The 12,981-nt window shown below is 44.4% G+C and overlaps 1 protein-coding gene across 1 annotated transcript in view; it reads left to right on the top strand.

The window, feature by feature from the left end:
• The window catches only part of dnm3a (dynamin 3a), a 452,439-nt gene that overhangs the window by 224,982 nt on the left and 214,476 nt on the right, over nt 1-12,981 (top strand). Inside the window, exons 8-9 of the mRNA XM_085978004.1 lie at nt 8,825-8,960; nt 12,239-12,306. Coding sequence (XP_085834130.1) covers nt 8,825-8,960; nt 12,239-12,306 — 204 coding nt within the window. The remainder of the gene's footprint in view (nt 1-8,824; nt 8,961-12,238; nt 12,307-12,981) is intronic.

Genomic DNA, 12,981 nt, shown 5'->3' on the forward strand with positions numbered 1-12,981 from the left:
AAGGGGTACGCTTCCCCCACAGCGGACAGGTTCAGCCGCTGGCTGGCTTCCGCACAGCTCCCCTTACTCGGCTATGTCTTTTCCTCCCGCCCGCACCGCTCTACCGGCGCTGGGTACACCCCGTTAACGGAGGACAGTTCAGCCGCTGGACTGGCTCTCACGCAGTCTCTCTCTTCCGTACCCGGCTCTGTCGCTCTCTCACCCGCACGTTCGGTGCTACCAGCCCTGGGTACCCCGTTGGTGGAGAACAGTTCAGCCGCTGGACTGGCTCTCGCGCAGTCTCTCACCCCGTTTTCGGCTGTGTCTCTCACCCACTCCCGCACGTTCGGTTTTGCCGGCTCTGAGTACCCGGTTGGTGGAGAACAGCTCAGCCGCTGGACTGGCTCCTCGCAGTCTCTCTCTCCGCACCCGGCTCTCACCCGCACGGTTCCCGTTCGCCTCCCCAGCCCTCTCGCAGACCGGTGTTTCCCTCCCCGGCTGCGGCTGGGTTTCTCCTCCCGCGCCTACTCGCAGGCTCAGCGCTTCGTGGCTGCGGTCGCTGCCCGGATTTTTCCCGCCGATCACGGTCCGGCTGTCACCCGACGCCGTTGGACCCGACTTTTGGCCGGCACAGCTCCCCCTCGACCGAGGTCGAGTGCTCTGCCCTTATCCTCCAGATATTCTCTACACCTTCCCCTACTCACAGTCTCTTCGGCCGCCTTGTTCCCTGCTGATCGGCTCACTCCGCACCGTGGTAGAAGGGTAGTCAGTGCCTGTTGCAGACGGAAGCTTTTGTTGCTAAAGTCTTCCACCTTTCTCCTGCTGCAGCCTCGTGTTTTCTTCCAGCAGCACGACGAGGGCGGTTGCCTCTCTTCGACGCTCTTCTTGCTTTGGTAATCTTGCCGCAGGGTACGATCGGACTCGTCGCCACTGTAAAGTCTGTGGGTTGTGCAGTTAATAAATACACAGACTTCAGAAGTAACAAACAAAATAGGTCTTTACTATTTGAAGGTCCGGGCGAATCTGCCCCAGCAATCCTGCTACAACACTTATATACTGGTGTGGTCACTATTGGTATTACAGTATACAGAAGCCAAACAAATAGTGCCACACCTAAAGTAGTTCCCTTAAAGGTAGACGGTTACTTTCAATAGTTCCCTTAAAGATAGACGGGTACATACACTGCACATTGGACGTGCAGTTTTTAATGAGCTGCATGTTGCATCAGAATTGCAAGCACCAACTGCTTAACTTTTGTTGGTTTTCACTGCTGTTTATTCAGTTTGTGTTAAACATCCAGTCATACAGTGGCAATTAAAATTTTTATGAAACCACTGAATCCAATTGTTAGAGAATCAGAAAATTTAGTGAAATAGCAAAATACTGCGGATGCTGAAAATCTGAAATAACAACAGAAAATGCTGGAAACACTCAGCAGGCCAGGCAGCATCCGTGGAGAGAGAAACAGAGTTAACGTTTCAGGTCTGTGACCCTTCGTCAGAACTGGAAAAAGTTAAAGATGTAACAGATTTTAAGCAGGTGCAGAGGCAGGGAGAGGGGGAGGGGAGGAAGGAATTAAAGGGACAGTCTGTGCTAGGATTGAAGGCAGGAGAAATTAAATGTTGCAAATGGGGATGGCAGAATGATCAACAGCTGCCGCCTGAAAAAATGGGGGTGGGGGTTATAGTCTGAAATTGTTGAACTCAATGTTGAGTCCAGAAGGCTGTAAAGTGCCTAATCGAAAGATGAGGTGCTGTTCCTCGAGCTTATGTTGAGCTTCATTGGAACAGTGTAAGAGGCCGAGGACAGAGTGGGAGTGGAGCGGAGAATTAAAGTGACAGGCGACTGGAAGCTCGGGGTCACCCTTACGGACTGAATGAAGGTATTCCGCAAAGCTGTCACCCAATCTGCGTTTGGTCTCCCCAGTGTAGAGGAGAGCGCATCATGAGCAGCGAATACAGCATACTAAATTGCAAGAAGTACAAGTAAATCATTGTTTCACCTGGAAGGGATGTTTGGGGCCTTGGACAGTGGGAAGGGAGGAGGAAAAAGGGCAGGTGTTGCATCTCCTGCACTTGCATGGGAAAGTGCCGTGGGGAGAGGAGGGGCTGTTGGGGGTGATTGAGGAGCGGTCCCTTCGGAATGCTGAAAGGGGAGGGGAGGGGAAGATGCGTTTGTTGGTGGGATCACGTTGGAGGTGGTGGAAATGGCAGAGGATGATCTGTTAAATGTGGAGGCTAGTGGCGTGAAAGGTGAGGACAAGGGGAACCCTATTGTGGTTCTGGGAGGGAGAAGGGGTGAGAGCAGAAGTCTGGGAAATGGAACGGAAACGGTCGAGGGCCATACCAACCACGTTAGAGGGGAATCCCCATTTGCAACATTTAATCTCTCCTGCCTTCAATCCTAGCACAGACTGTCCCTTTAGTTCCTTCCTCCCCTCCCCCCACCTTTCCCTGCCTCTGCACCTGCTTAAAACCTGTTACTTCTCTAACTTTTTCCAGTTCTGATGAAAGGTCATCGACCTAAAACGTTAACTCTGTTTCTCTCTCCACGGATGCTGCCTGACATGCTGAGTTTTCCAGAATTTTCTGTTGTTATTTCAGAAAATGTAGTGCCTTGGCATAGATTGAAAATGAAATTAAATCATATTTTTCTGAGCATTTTACATTAGAAACATGTCTAAAACTTGGTATTTTGTAAAAGCAACATGTGAGACTGTTAAATTTAATGGTCATGGCAAAGCTACTTAGAAAATGAGCCCAAAAATCTATTGGATTCTTCTTATGTTATTGTCTGTGAAAAATAACGAAACTACTGAAATTTGTGTGGTTGACTTGACTGTATAATGGAAAAACGCAGTTCAGTTCATGATACAGGAAACTTTGTGCTATCCGGCACCGACGGGACCGAGCTGCTGCCGTTCCCTCAAAACTGCCGTACACTCCAGAGCTAATGTTGAAACAATCAACAAACCCTGTTGCTTAGCAACAGCCTCTAAACAGTCGGCAAGCGTCTCTGTAGCGTCTCTAGCTGAAGCTGTTACTTAGCTACAGACGTTGCAGAGCTTGCCTGTTCAAAAAAAGCAAAGAAAAGAAACGAAAAGAATAAAAAACGGCTCCTGATTTTTGCCGGTGGCTCCAGCTTGCCGGACGGTTCGCCTCCGGATAACACAAAGTTTCCTGTATTCTGATCATTATTGTGGCAACTGGATAAATGCCATTTGTGCAGGTGCTGACCTCCCAAGCTGTCAATCACCAAGGGTTCAGATTGGACCCACCCTTCGAATAATGTGTCATTGTTCAATTAAGCCAGAATAGCTGGCTAGCAATATTAAATGAGAATCATTTTTGCTGATAACCTAGGATGTTTGTCAATGACTCTCTTCCCCCCCCCCCCCCCCACAGTTTTTTTTTATTGTCTCAAAGCTATAGAAATGTGCATAAATATGCAGTTTCAATGATAACATGTCTCGCTCCCTGGTAGCTAAGTAAAACTTCAAAATATCATGGCAACCATCCTAGTTTCAAGTTGGCTGGCTTAATGTTAAGACAAAAATTCTGCATTTAACATTACAAAAAAAGTCAACATCAACAAAGTTAAGTTCAGGCAATATATGGCACAGAACAAAATATTACACCTGCATGAGTCAATGGGATCGATTTTGACTATTGGATGGCCACCGGGCAGAGTGCACTGGCCAGTCACCCAATCCAGCAGTGAAGAGGCGGCTGTGATGTTAAAGTCCCAGCCTCATTTGAATTTGGCATGTGCGCTGTGATGTGCAATGTTGGCTAGCTGGGATGCTGACAGAGGTCTACAAGTGGGTGCATGGGGGGAGGGGGTGCGATACTGAGGCAGCGGCCCACAGTATTTTCTATCCGTTTCTCGATTGGAATGTCAGTACACGTGGGCGGATTGTGCGCACTGCAAGCTCTGGCAATTTGTCCCTTAAAATTGCAATTGGGGTCCTAACTACGTCATTCGGATACTGATTTACATGGTAAGAACATAAGAAATAGGAGCAAGAGTCGGCCATTTGGCCCTTCGAACCTGCTCCGCCATTCAATAAGATCATGGCTGATCTTCTATCTCATCTTCAATTTCCTGAACTGTCCCCATATCCCTTGATTCCCTTAATATTCAAAAATCTATCGATCTCTGTCTTGAATATACTCAACGACTGAGCCTCCACAGCCCTCTGGGGTAGAGAATTCCAAAGATTCACCACCCTCTGAGTGAAGAAATTTCTCCTCATCTCAGTCCTAAATGGCCGACCCCTTATCCTGAAACTGTGACCCCTGGTTCTAGATTCCCCAGCCAGGGGAAACATCCTCCCTGCATCTACCCTGTCAAGCCCTGTAAGAATTTTGTATGTTTCAATGAGATCACCTGTCATTCTTGTAAACTCCAGAGAATATAGGCCTAGTCTACTCAATCTCTCCTCATAGGACAATCCCCCATCCCAGGAACCAGTCTGGTGAACATTCGTTGCACTCCCTCTATGGCAAGTATATCCTTCCTTAGGGAAGGAGACTAAAACTGTACACAATACTCCAGGTGTGGTCTCACTAGGGCCCTATATAATTGCAGTAAGACGTCTTTAATCTTATACTCAAATCCTCTTGTAATAAAGGCCAACATACCATTTGCTTTCCTAATTGCTTGCTGTACCTGCATGTTAACTTTCAGTGATTCGTGTACAAGGACACCCAGGTCTCTCTGAACACCAACATTTCCCAATTTCTCACCATTTAAAAAATACTCTGCTTTTCTACTTTTCCTACCAAAGTGGATAACTTGACATTTCTCCACATTATCTTCCACTTGCCGTGTTCTTGCCCACTCACTTAGCCTGTCTATATCCCTCACAACTTACATTTCCACCCAGCTTTGTATCATCAGCAAACTTGGATACATTACATTTGGTCCCCTCATCCAAATCATTGATGTAGATTGTGAATAGCTGAGGGCCAAGCACTGATCCTTGCGGTACCCCACTAGTTACAGCCTGCCAACCCGAAAATGACCCGTTTATTCCTACTCTCTGTTTTCTGTCCATTAACCAATCCTCAGCCCATGCTAGTATATTACCCCGAATCCCATGAGCCCTAATTTTGTTTAATAACCTCTTGTGTGGCACCTTATCGAATGCCTTCTGAAATTCCTAATACACCACATCCACTGGTTCCCCCTTATCTATTCTGCTAGTTACAACCTCAAAGAACTCTTAACAGATTTGTCAAACATGATTTCCCTTTCATAAATCTGTGTTGATTCTGCCCTATCCTATTATTATTTTCTAAGTGCCCTGTTACCACATCCTTAATAATAGATTCTAGCATTTCCCCTACTACTGATGTCAGGCTAACTGGTCTGTAGTTCCCCATTTTCTCTCTCCCTCCTTTCTTAAATAGTGGGGTTACATTTGCTACCTTCCAATCTGCGGGAACCATTCTAGTATCAATGGAATTTTGGAAAATGACAACCAGTGCATCCACTATCTCTATAGCCAACTCTTTCAAAACCCGAGGATGTAGGCCATCAGGTCCAGGGCATTTATCCCATTAATTTCTCCAGTACTTACTTTTTTACTAATCCTAATATCTTTTAGCTCCTCATTCTCGCTAGACCCTTGGTTGTCCACTATTTCCGGGAAATTTTTTGCATCTTCTTCCGTGAAGACAGACACAAAGTATTTGTTTAATTTCTCTGCCATTTCCTTATTCCCCATTATAATTTCTCCTGTCTCAGCCTGTAAAGGACCCACATTTACTTTCTCTAATCTTTTCTTTTTTACATACCTATAGAAGCTTTTACAGTCTGTTTTTACATCTCTCGCTAGTTATTGGGTCAAAGGATCAGGATAGTGAAACAGTTTGGGTGGAGATAAGGAATAATAAGGGGAAAAAGTCACTAGTGGGCGTAGTCTATAGGCCTCCTAACAGTTGCAACTCTGTTGGTCGGAGTATAAATCAGGAAATAGTTGGGGCTTGTAATAAGGGAACAGCTATAATCATGGGGGATTTTAACTTTCATATTGACTGGACTAATCAAATTGGGCAGGGCAGCATTGAGGAAGAGTTCATAGAGTGTATTAGGGACGGGTTCCTTGAGCAGTATGTAACTGAACCAACCAGGGGGCAGGCAATCTTAGATCTGGTCCTGTGTAATGAGACAGGATTAATAAAAAATGCCCTAGTAAAGGATCCCCTTGGAATGAGTGACCATAATATGGTTGAATTCCAAATTCAGTTTGAGGGTGAGAGAGTTGGATCTCAAACCAGCGTACTAAGCTTAAATAAAGGAGACTATGAAGGTATGAGAGTAGAATTGACTAACATGGACTGGGAAAACAGATTAAAGTGTAAGACGGTACAAGAGCAGTGGTCTACATTCAAGGAGATATTTCACATCTTTCAAGATAAATATATTCCACTGAGGAAAAAGGGGAGTAAAAGAAAAGACAGCCATCCGTGGCTTAGTAAAGTAATAAAGGATAGTATTCGACTGAAAACAAGGGCATATAAATTAGCCAAATTTTGTGGGAGGATAGAAGATTGGGAAGCATTTAAAAGCCAGCAAACAATAACTAAAAGATTAACTAAGAAAGGGAAGATAGATTATGAAAGTAAACTAGCAAAAAATATAAAAACAGATAGCAAGAGTTTCTACAGCTATATAAAAAGAAAAAGGGTGGCTAAAGTGAACGTTGGTCCCTTAGAGGATGGGACTGGGAAACTAGTGGTGGGGAACATGGAGATGGCAAAGACGCTGAACAAATATTTTGTATCGGTCTTTACAATAGAGGACACTAAAAATGTCCCAACACTGGACAAACAGGGGGCAATGGGGGAGGAGGAGCTAAACATGATTAAAATCACTAAGGAGATGGTACTCAGTAAAATAATGGGGCTTAAGGCGGATAAATCCCCCGGACCTGATGGCCTACATCCTAGGGTCCTGAGAGAAGTGGCGGTAGGGATTGTGGATGCATTGGTGATCATTTTCCAGAACTCCCTGGACTCAGGAAAGGTCCCGGCAGATTGGAAAACTGCTAATGTAACACCCTTATTTAAGAAGGGAAGTAGACAAAAAGCTGGAAACTATAGACCAGTTAGCTTAACATCTGTGGTTGGCAAAATGTTGGGAGTCCATTATTAAGGATACAGTAACAGAGCATTTGGATAAACATAATTTAATAGGACAGAGTCAGCATGGTTTTACGAAGGGGAAGTCATGTTTGACAAATTTGCTTGAATTCTTTTAGGATGTAACATACAGGGTGGATAAAGGGGAACCAGTGGATGTAGTGTATTTGGACTTCCAAAAGGCATTTGACAAGGTTCCACACAAAAGATTACTGATCAAGATAAAAAATCACGGGATTGGGGGTAATATACTGGCATGGGTGGAAGATTGGCTATCTAACAGAAAACAAAGAGTTGGGATAAATGGTTCGTTCTCGGGCTGGCAATCAGTAACTAGTGGTGTTCTGCAGGGGTCAGTGCTGGGACCCCAACACTTTACAATCTATATTAACGATTTGGAGGAAGGGACCGAGTGCAACATATCCAAGTTTGCCGACGATACAAAGATGGGAGGGAAAGCAGTGAGTGAGGAGGACATAAAAAACCTGCAAAAGGACATAGAGAGGCTAAGTGAGTGGGCAGAGATTTGGCAGATGCAATATAATGTTGGAAAGTGTGAGGTTATGCACTTTGGCAGAAAAAATCAAAGAGCAAGTTATTATCTAAATGGAGAGAAACTGCAAAGTGCTACAGTACAAAGGGATCTGGGGGTCCTGGTGCATGAAACACAAAAAGTTAGTATGCAGGTGCAGCAGGTGATCAGGAAGGCCAATGGAATCTTGGCTTTTATTGCAAGGGGGATGGAGTATAAAAGCAGGGAAGTCTTGCTGCAGTTATACAGGGTATTGGTGAGGCCACACCTGGAATACTGCGTGCAGTTTTGGTTTCCATATTTAAGAAAAGATATACTTGCTCTCGAGGCGGTTCAGTGAAGGTTCACTCGGTTGATTCCAGAGATGAGGGGGTTGACGTACGAGGAAAGGTTGAGTAGGTTGGGCCTCTACTCATTGGAGTTCAGAAGAATGAGAGGCGATCTTATCGAAACATATAAGATTGTGAGGGGGCTTGATCGGGTGGATGCGGTGAGGATGTTTCCACTGATGGGTGAGATTAGAACTAGGGGTCATAATCTTAGAATAAGGGGCTGCCCTTTCAAAACTGAGATGAGGAGAAACTTCTTCACTCGGAGAGTAGTAAATCTATGGAATTTGCTACCCCAGAGAGGTGTGGAAGCTGCAACATTAAATAAATTTAAAATGGAGATAGACATTTTCCTAGCAGATAAGGGAATTAGGGGTTACGGGGAGAGGGCAGGGAAGTGGACGCGAGTCCAGATTCAGATCAGCCATGATCTTATTGAATGGCGGAGCAGGCCCGAGGGGCCGTATGGCCTACTCCTGCTCCTATTTCTTATGTTCTTATGTTTACTCGCATATTCTATTTTCCCTTTCTTCATCAATTTCTTGGTCTTCCTTTGCTGAATTCTAAAATCCTCCTAATCCTCAGGCTGTGTTTCAGTCAGGCGCTTTGGGCGCCCAGTGGTAGGTCTCTGTGAATGTTATGGTGAGCTGATCGCCTGGGTTAACGGGCCATTTTATAGCCCCTTAATGCCCTAGTGAAAATTGGCACCAATGTTTTGAGGAGGAGGGAAAACTGAAGGGGAAAAAGAAATCAAGTCATTGGCTCATCCTTAATTATTGCGCACCTACAAGAAATGATTACTAAGCATGTTTTTTTCCCCCCTTTCTAACAATCAGGATGGTAAAGCAGTTTTCTGTGGACTTTGACAAGAGAATTAAAGGATTGGATGATCAGGTGGATACGTTAGAATTATCAGGTGGAGCAAGAATCAACAAAGTTTTCCATGAGCGATTTCCTTTTGAGCTAGTAAAGGTATTACTCTTGCCAATCACATTTTATCTATGCTACATTGAAACCACAAAAAGGTAAATTATGGAAGTAATCAGAAGATTATTGAGCCTTCGACCCCATAATATATTAAAATAAATTCTCCTAAACTCCATAAAACTAGAGGTTTACAGCACAGAAGGGGGCAATTCAGCCCATCATGTCTGTGCTGGCTATTTGCTAGAGCAAATCAAAACTAATCCCACTGCCCTACGCGCTCTCATAGCCTTGCATCTTTCTCTGCTTCAATATTTATGTAATTTTCCCTTGAGAGAAGCAATGGTCTCTGCCTCAACTATTCTCTTTGGCAAAGTATTCCATGCTCCAATAAATCCCGCTGTGTAAAAAAACATTTTTGATGCTGTAGGGCAGGCATTAGATAACCTGTAAGGATTTTGTGAATAGAAGAAAATTAACAATGATTAATGAACATCATAAATGTATTTAAAGCCAACACCTTATGTTTCCATCAGCAATTTTTTATATTTACAAAAATATTAATTTGAAGGTCACAGCAGTAGGAATGAACTATGTATTAAAAAATACAGTGGAATAATGGGAATGGTAGCATAGTAGTTATTTTACTGGACTAGTAGTCCAGAGGCCTGGACTAATCCAGAGACATGAGTTCAAATCCCACCACGGCAACTGCGGAATTTAAATTCAGCTAATTAAATAAATCTGGAATAAAAAGCTAGTATCAATAATGGTGACCATGAAACTATCGGATTGTCGTAAAAACCCATCTGGTTCACTAATGTCCTGTAGGGAAGGAAATCTGCTGCCCTTACGTGGTCTGGCCTATATGTGGTTGACTCTTAACTGCCCTCTGAAATGGCCCAGCAAGCCATTCAGTTGTACCAAACTGCTAATAAGGACAGCGGTTCAAGAAGGTGGCTCACCAGCACCTTCTCAAGGGCAATAAATGCTGGCCTTGAATGAATAAATTAAAAAAATATGGAGATATTGGTGGATGACAATGAATACAGTTGTGTGACATGCCTCTGTCACTATTTTAACCTATTTTAAAATAGCAAGACTGTTAAAAGAGCATGTCAAACATTTGTCATCAGCAATAGTAATTTCCAGCTCAAAGGCTTAGGCAGTTCAGATCAGTCTCCTCCAGAGACTTAATTCTAAAGTTAAGAAATAGTTCCTATATTCCAATAAATTAAACAAAATATATAGTGGATGACACATCTATATATATAAAAGGATCTGTCCGTCTGTCTGTCTGTATGTCTCTGTCTGTATGTCTGTCTGTATGTCTGTCTGTCCGCTATACACTCAAAAGTTATAGAGCGTACCTACACATATGTTATATCAAAAGAAAGCTTATGATTAGGGGAGTCTCATAGGCATATTTACTTTTTGGTCAGACAAAAATTGTTTGGACAGTATACAAAAAACGTTCAAAAATCCGCTCATTAGTGGTTGACCAATCCTACCGCTCATTAGCATTGAGTGACGTGATGGTTGACCAATCCTACAGTTCAGTGACCTGATGGTTGACCAATCGGTGCGTCACGGGGGGCGTTTCATGGCGTGTGTGGGCGGGGCCTAATCTTTCAAACTGCAATTAATTCGGCCATCTTTACCTCAGCTTTTAGTTTTATTCACATTTTAACAGCTTCATTTTTCCCACTTTGCGTGTGTGTGTGGAGGGGATTTTTTGTTGCTCGGCTCCGTTTGTGGCCACGGGCCGGGGACTCGGGCTTTCCCCCCCTCGGCCCGGTCCTGGGGCTCGGCTCCGTTTGCGGCCGGGGACTCGGGCTTTCCCCCCCTCGGCCCGGTCCCGGGGCTCGGCTCCGCTTGCGGCCGCGGGCCGGGGACTCGGGCTTTCCCCCCCTCGACTAGGCCGCAGGCAAGCTGCTGCGATGGTCCGGAGCGGGACCCGCCACGCACGGCCTTCCCCGCGGTGTCAACCGTGCGGCCCGAGAGCCCGACCGAAAGTGAGCAGGGCTCCGGGTCACCAAGGCCCCACACCCCCCTTTCCCCCTCACGCCCCCCTTCCCCCCCACACACCCCCCTTTCCCCCCCACGCACACCACCTTCCCCCCCCAACACCCCGTCACCCCCACCCCTTCCCTCTCTCTCTCTCTCTCCTTCCCTCTCTCTCCTTTCCTCTCTCTCTTTCTCTCCTTTCCTCTCTTTCTTTCTCCTTTCCTCTCTCTCTCTCCCTCCCCCCCTCTCTTTCCCTCTCTCTCCCCCCAGTCTCTCTCTCTCTCCCCCCAGTCTCTCTCCCTCTCTCCCCCCCAGTCTCTCTCTCTCTCTCTCCCCCCCAGTCTCTCTCTCTCTCTCTCCCCCCAGTCTCTCTCTTCTCCCCCCAGTCTCTCTCTCTCTCTCTTCCCCCATCTCTCTCTTCTCCCCCCAGTCTCTCTCTCTCTCTCTCTTCCCCCCAGTCACTCTCTCCCCCCGTTTCTCTCTTCTCCCCCCAGTCTCTCTCTCGATCCCCGGGCCTCTCTCCCACCCCCCCCCCCCCCAGTCGCTCTCTCTCTCTTTCCCTCTCTCTCTCCTTCCCACACAGACAGACAGACAAACTCATTTATATATATATATAAAAATTATTTCTACTTTTTTCATAACAACATGCCCTCAAAAAACCCTTGGCACCGCCGGGCACTCCAGCTAGTGTAAAATAAAACACTTATAATATATGGAACTCTTGAAGCAGCAGTTTATTTTTGCTGTTTTTGTTGTATTGGGTGCTTTGAAGACTGTAACATTCTGATGAATAATGCAGCAGTGTTCTAAGGTCTAATAATTAGATTCAGTGAAGAAATCAGCTATTTTTTCTGTTGTAATTCCACTTCAGTATTTTGTATTATAGTTTTAAAGAACCAAATTAGTAAACAATAACAAAATACTGCAGATGCTGGAAATCTGAAACAACAACAGAAAACGCTGGAAACACTCAGCAGGTCTGGCAGCATCATGGAGAAAGAAACAGAGAACTGGAAAAAGTTAGAGAAGTAACAGATTTTTAAGCAAGTGTTTGGGCAGGGAAAGGGAGAAGGGGAGGAAAGAACTAAGGGAAGGTCTGTGATAGGCTGGAAGGCAGGAGACATTATAAACACTCCACTTAATATGTGCATTTTAAAAGCTTGAAAGGATATTTGTATTTCAAATGGTTAAAATGAACAGAAAGCATTAATTTTCATGTACAAATTTATTTCCTTTGCATGGCCATAAGATGCCCCTGATGTTACTGTTTCTCACTTTCTGGTGTGAGGACTAAATAGTACATTTTTTAAATTTTGTAGATGGAGTTTGATGAAAAGGAACTACGGAGAGAAATTAGCTATGCTATTAAGAATATCCATGGTATCAGGCAAGTTGTTTTATAGGGTGATACTGACCATGTACCACAAAAGTTATGTATTTTAACCAGTAACATAGAAGAAAATGAAAAATATATAAATATGCTTTGTACATTTCCTGTTGTTTTAAATCCAATGTTTTGAACCAGTAATATCTCCGAGAACAATAACGTTATAGCAATATTGTTGTGGTAAAGGAAAGAAATTAATGCTAACATGATTTGTTTTCCTTCACAATTTTTACATATAAGATGTGGAACATAAGAGCTAGGTAAGTATTATATGAGGAATATTATTTTGAAACTTCTCATTGCATGGTATTACATCGTATTGCATAGTATTTACAGCACAGAAACAAGCCATTTGGCCCAACAGTCCCATCGGTGTTTATGCTCCAGACAAGCCTCCTCCCATCCTTCTTCATCTAATCCCATCAACATATCCTTCTACTCCTTTCTCCCTCATGTGTTTATCTAGCTTCTCCTTAAATGCATCTGTGCTATTTGCTTCAACTACCTGTGGCAGCGAGTTCCACATTCTAACCACTCTCTGGGTAAAGAAGTTTCTCCTGAATTCCATATTAGATTTATGAGTGACTGTATTATATTTATGGTCCCTAGTTCTGGTTTCATCTACAAGTGTAAACATCTTCTCTACTTCTACCCTATCGAACCCTTTCATAATCT

This window comes from Somniosus microcephalus, chromosome 3 (assembly GCF_052327205.1).
Source record: "Somniosus microcephalus isolate GS21.2 chromosome 3, FLI_Smic_1.0, whole genome shotgun sequence".
Taxonomy (NCBI): Eukaryota; Metazoa; Chordata; class Chondrichthyes; order Squaliformes; family Somniosidae; genus Somniosus; species Somniosus microcephalus.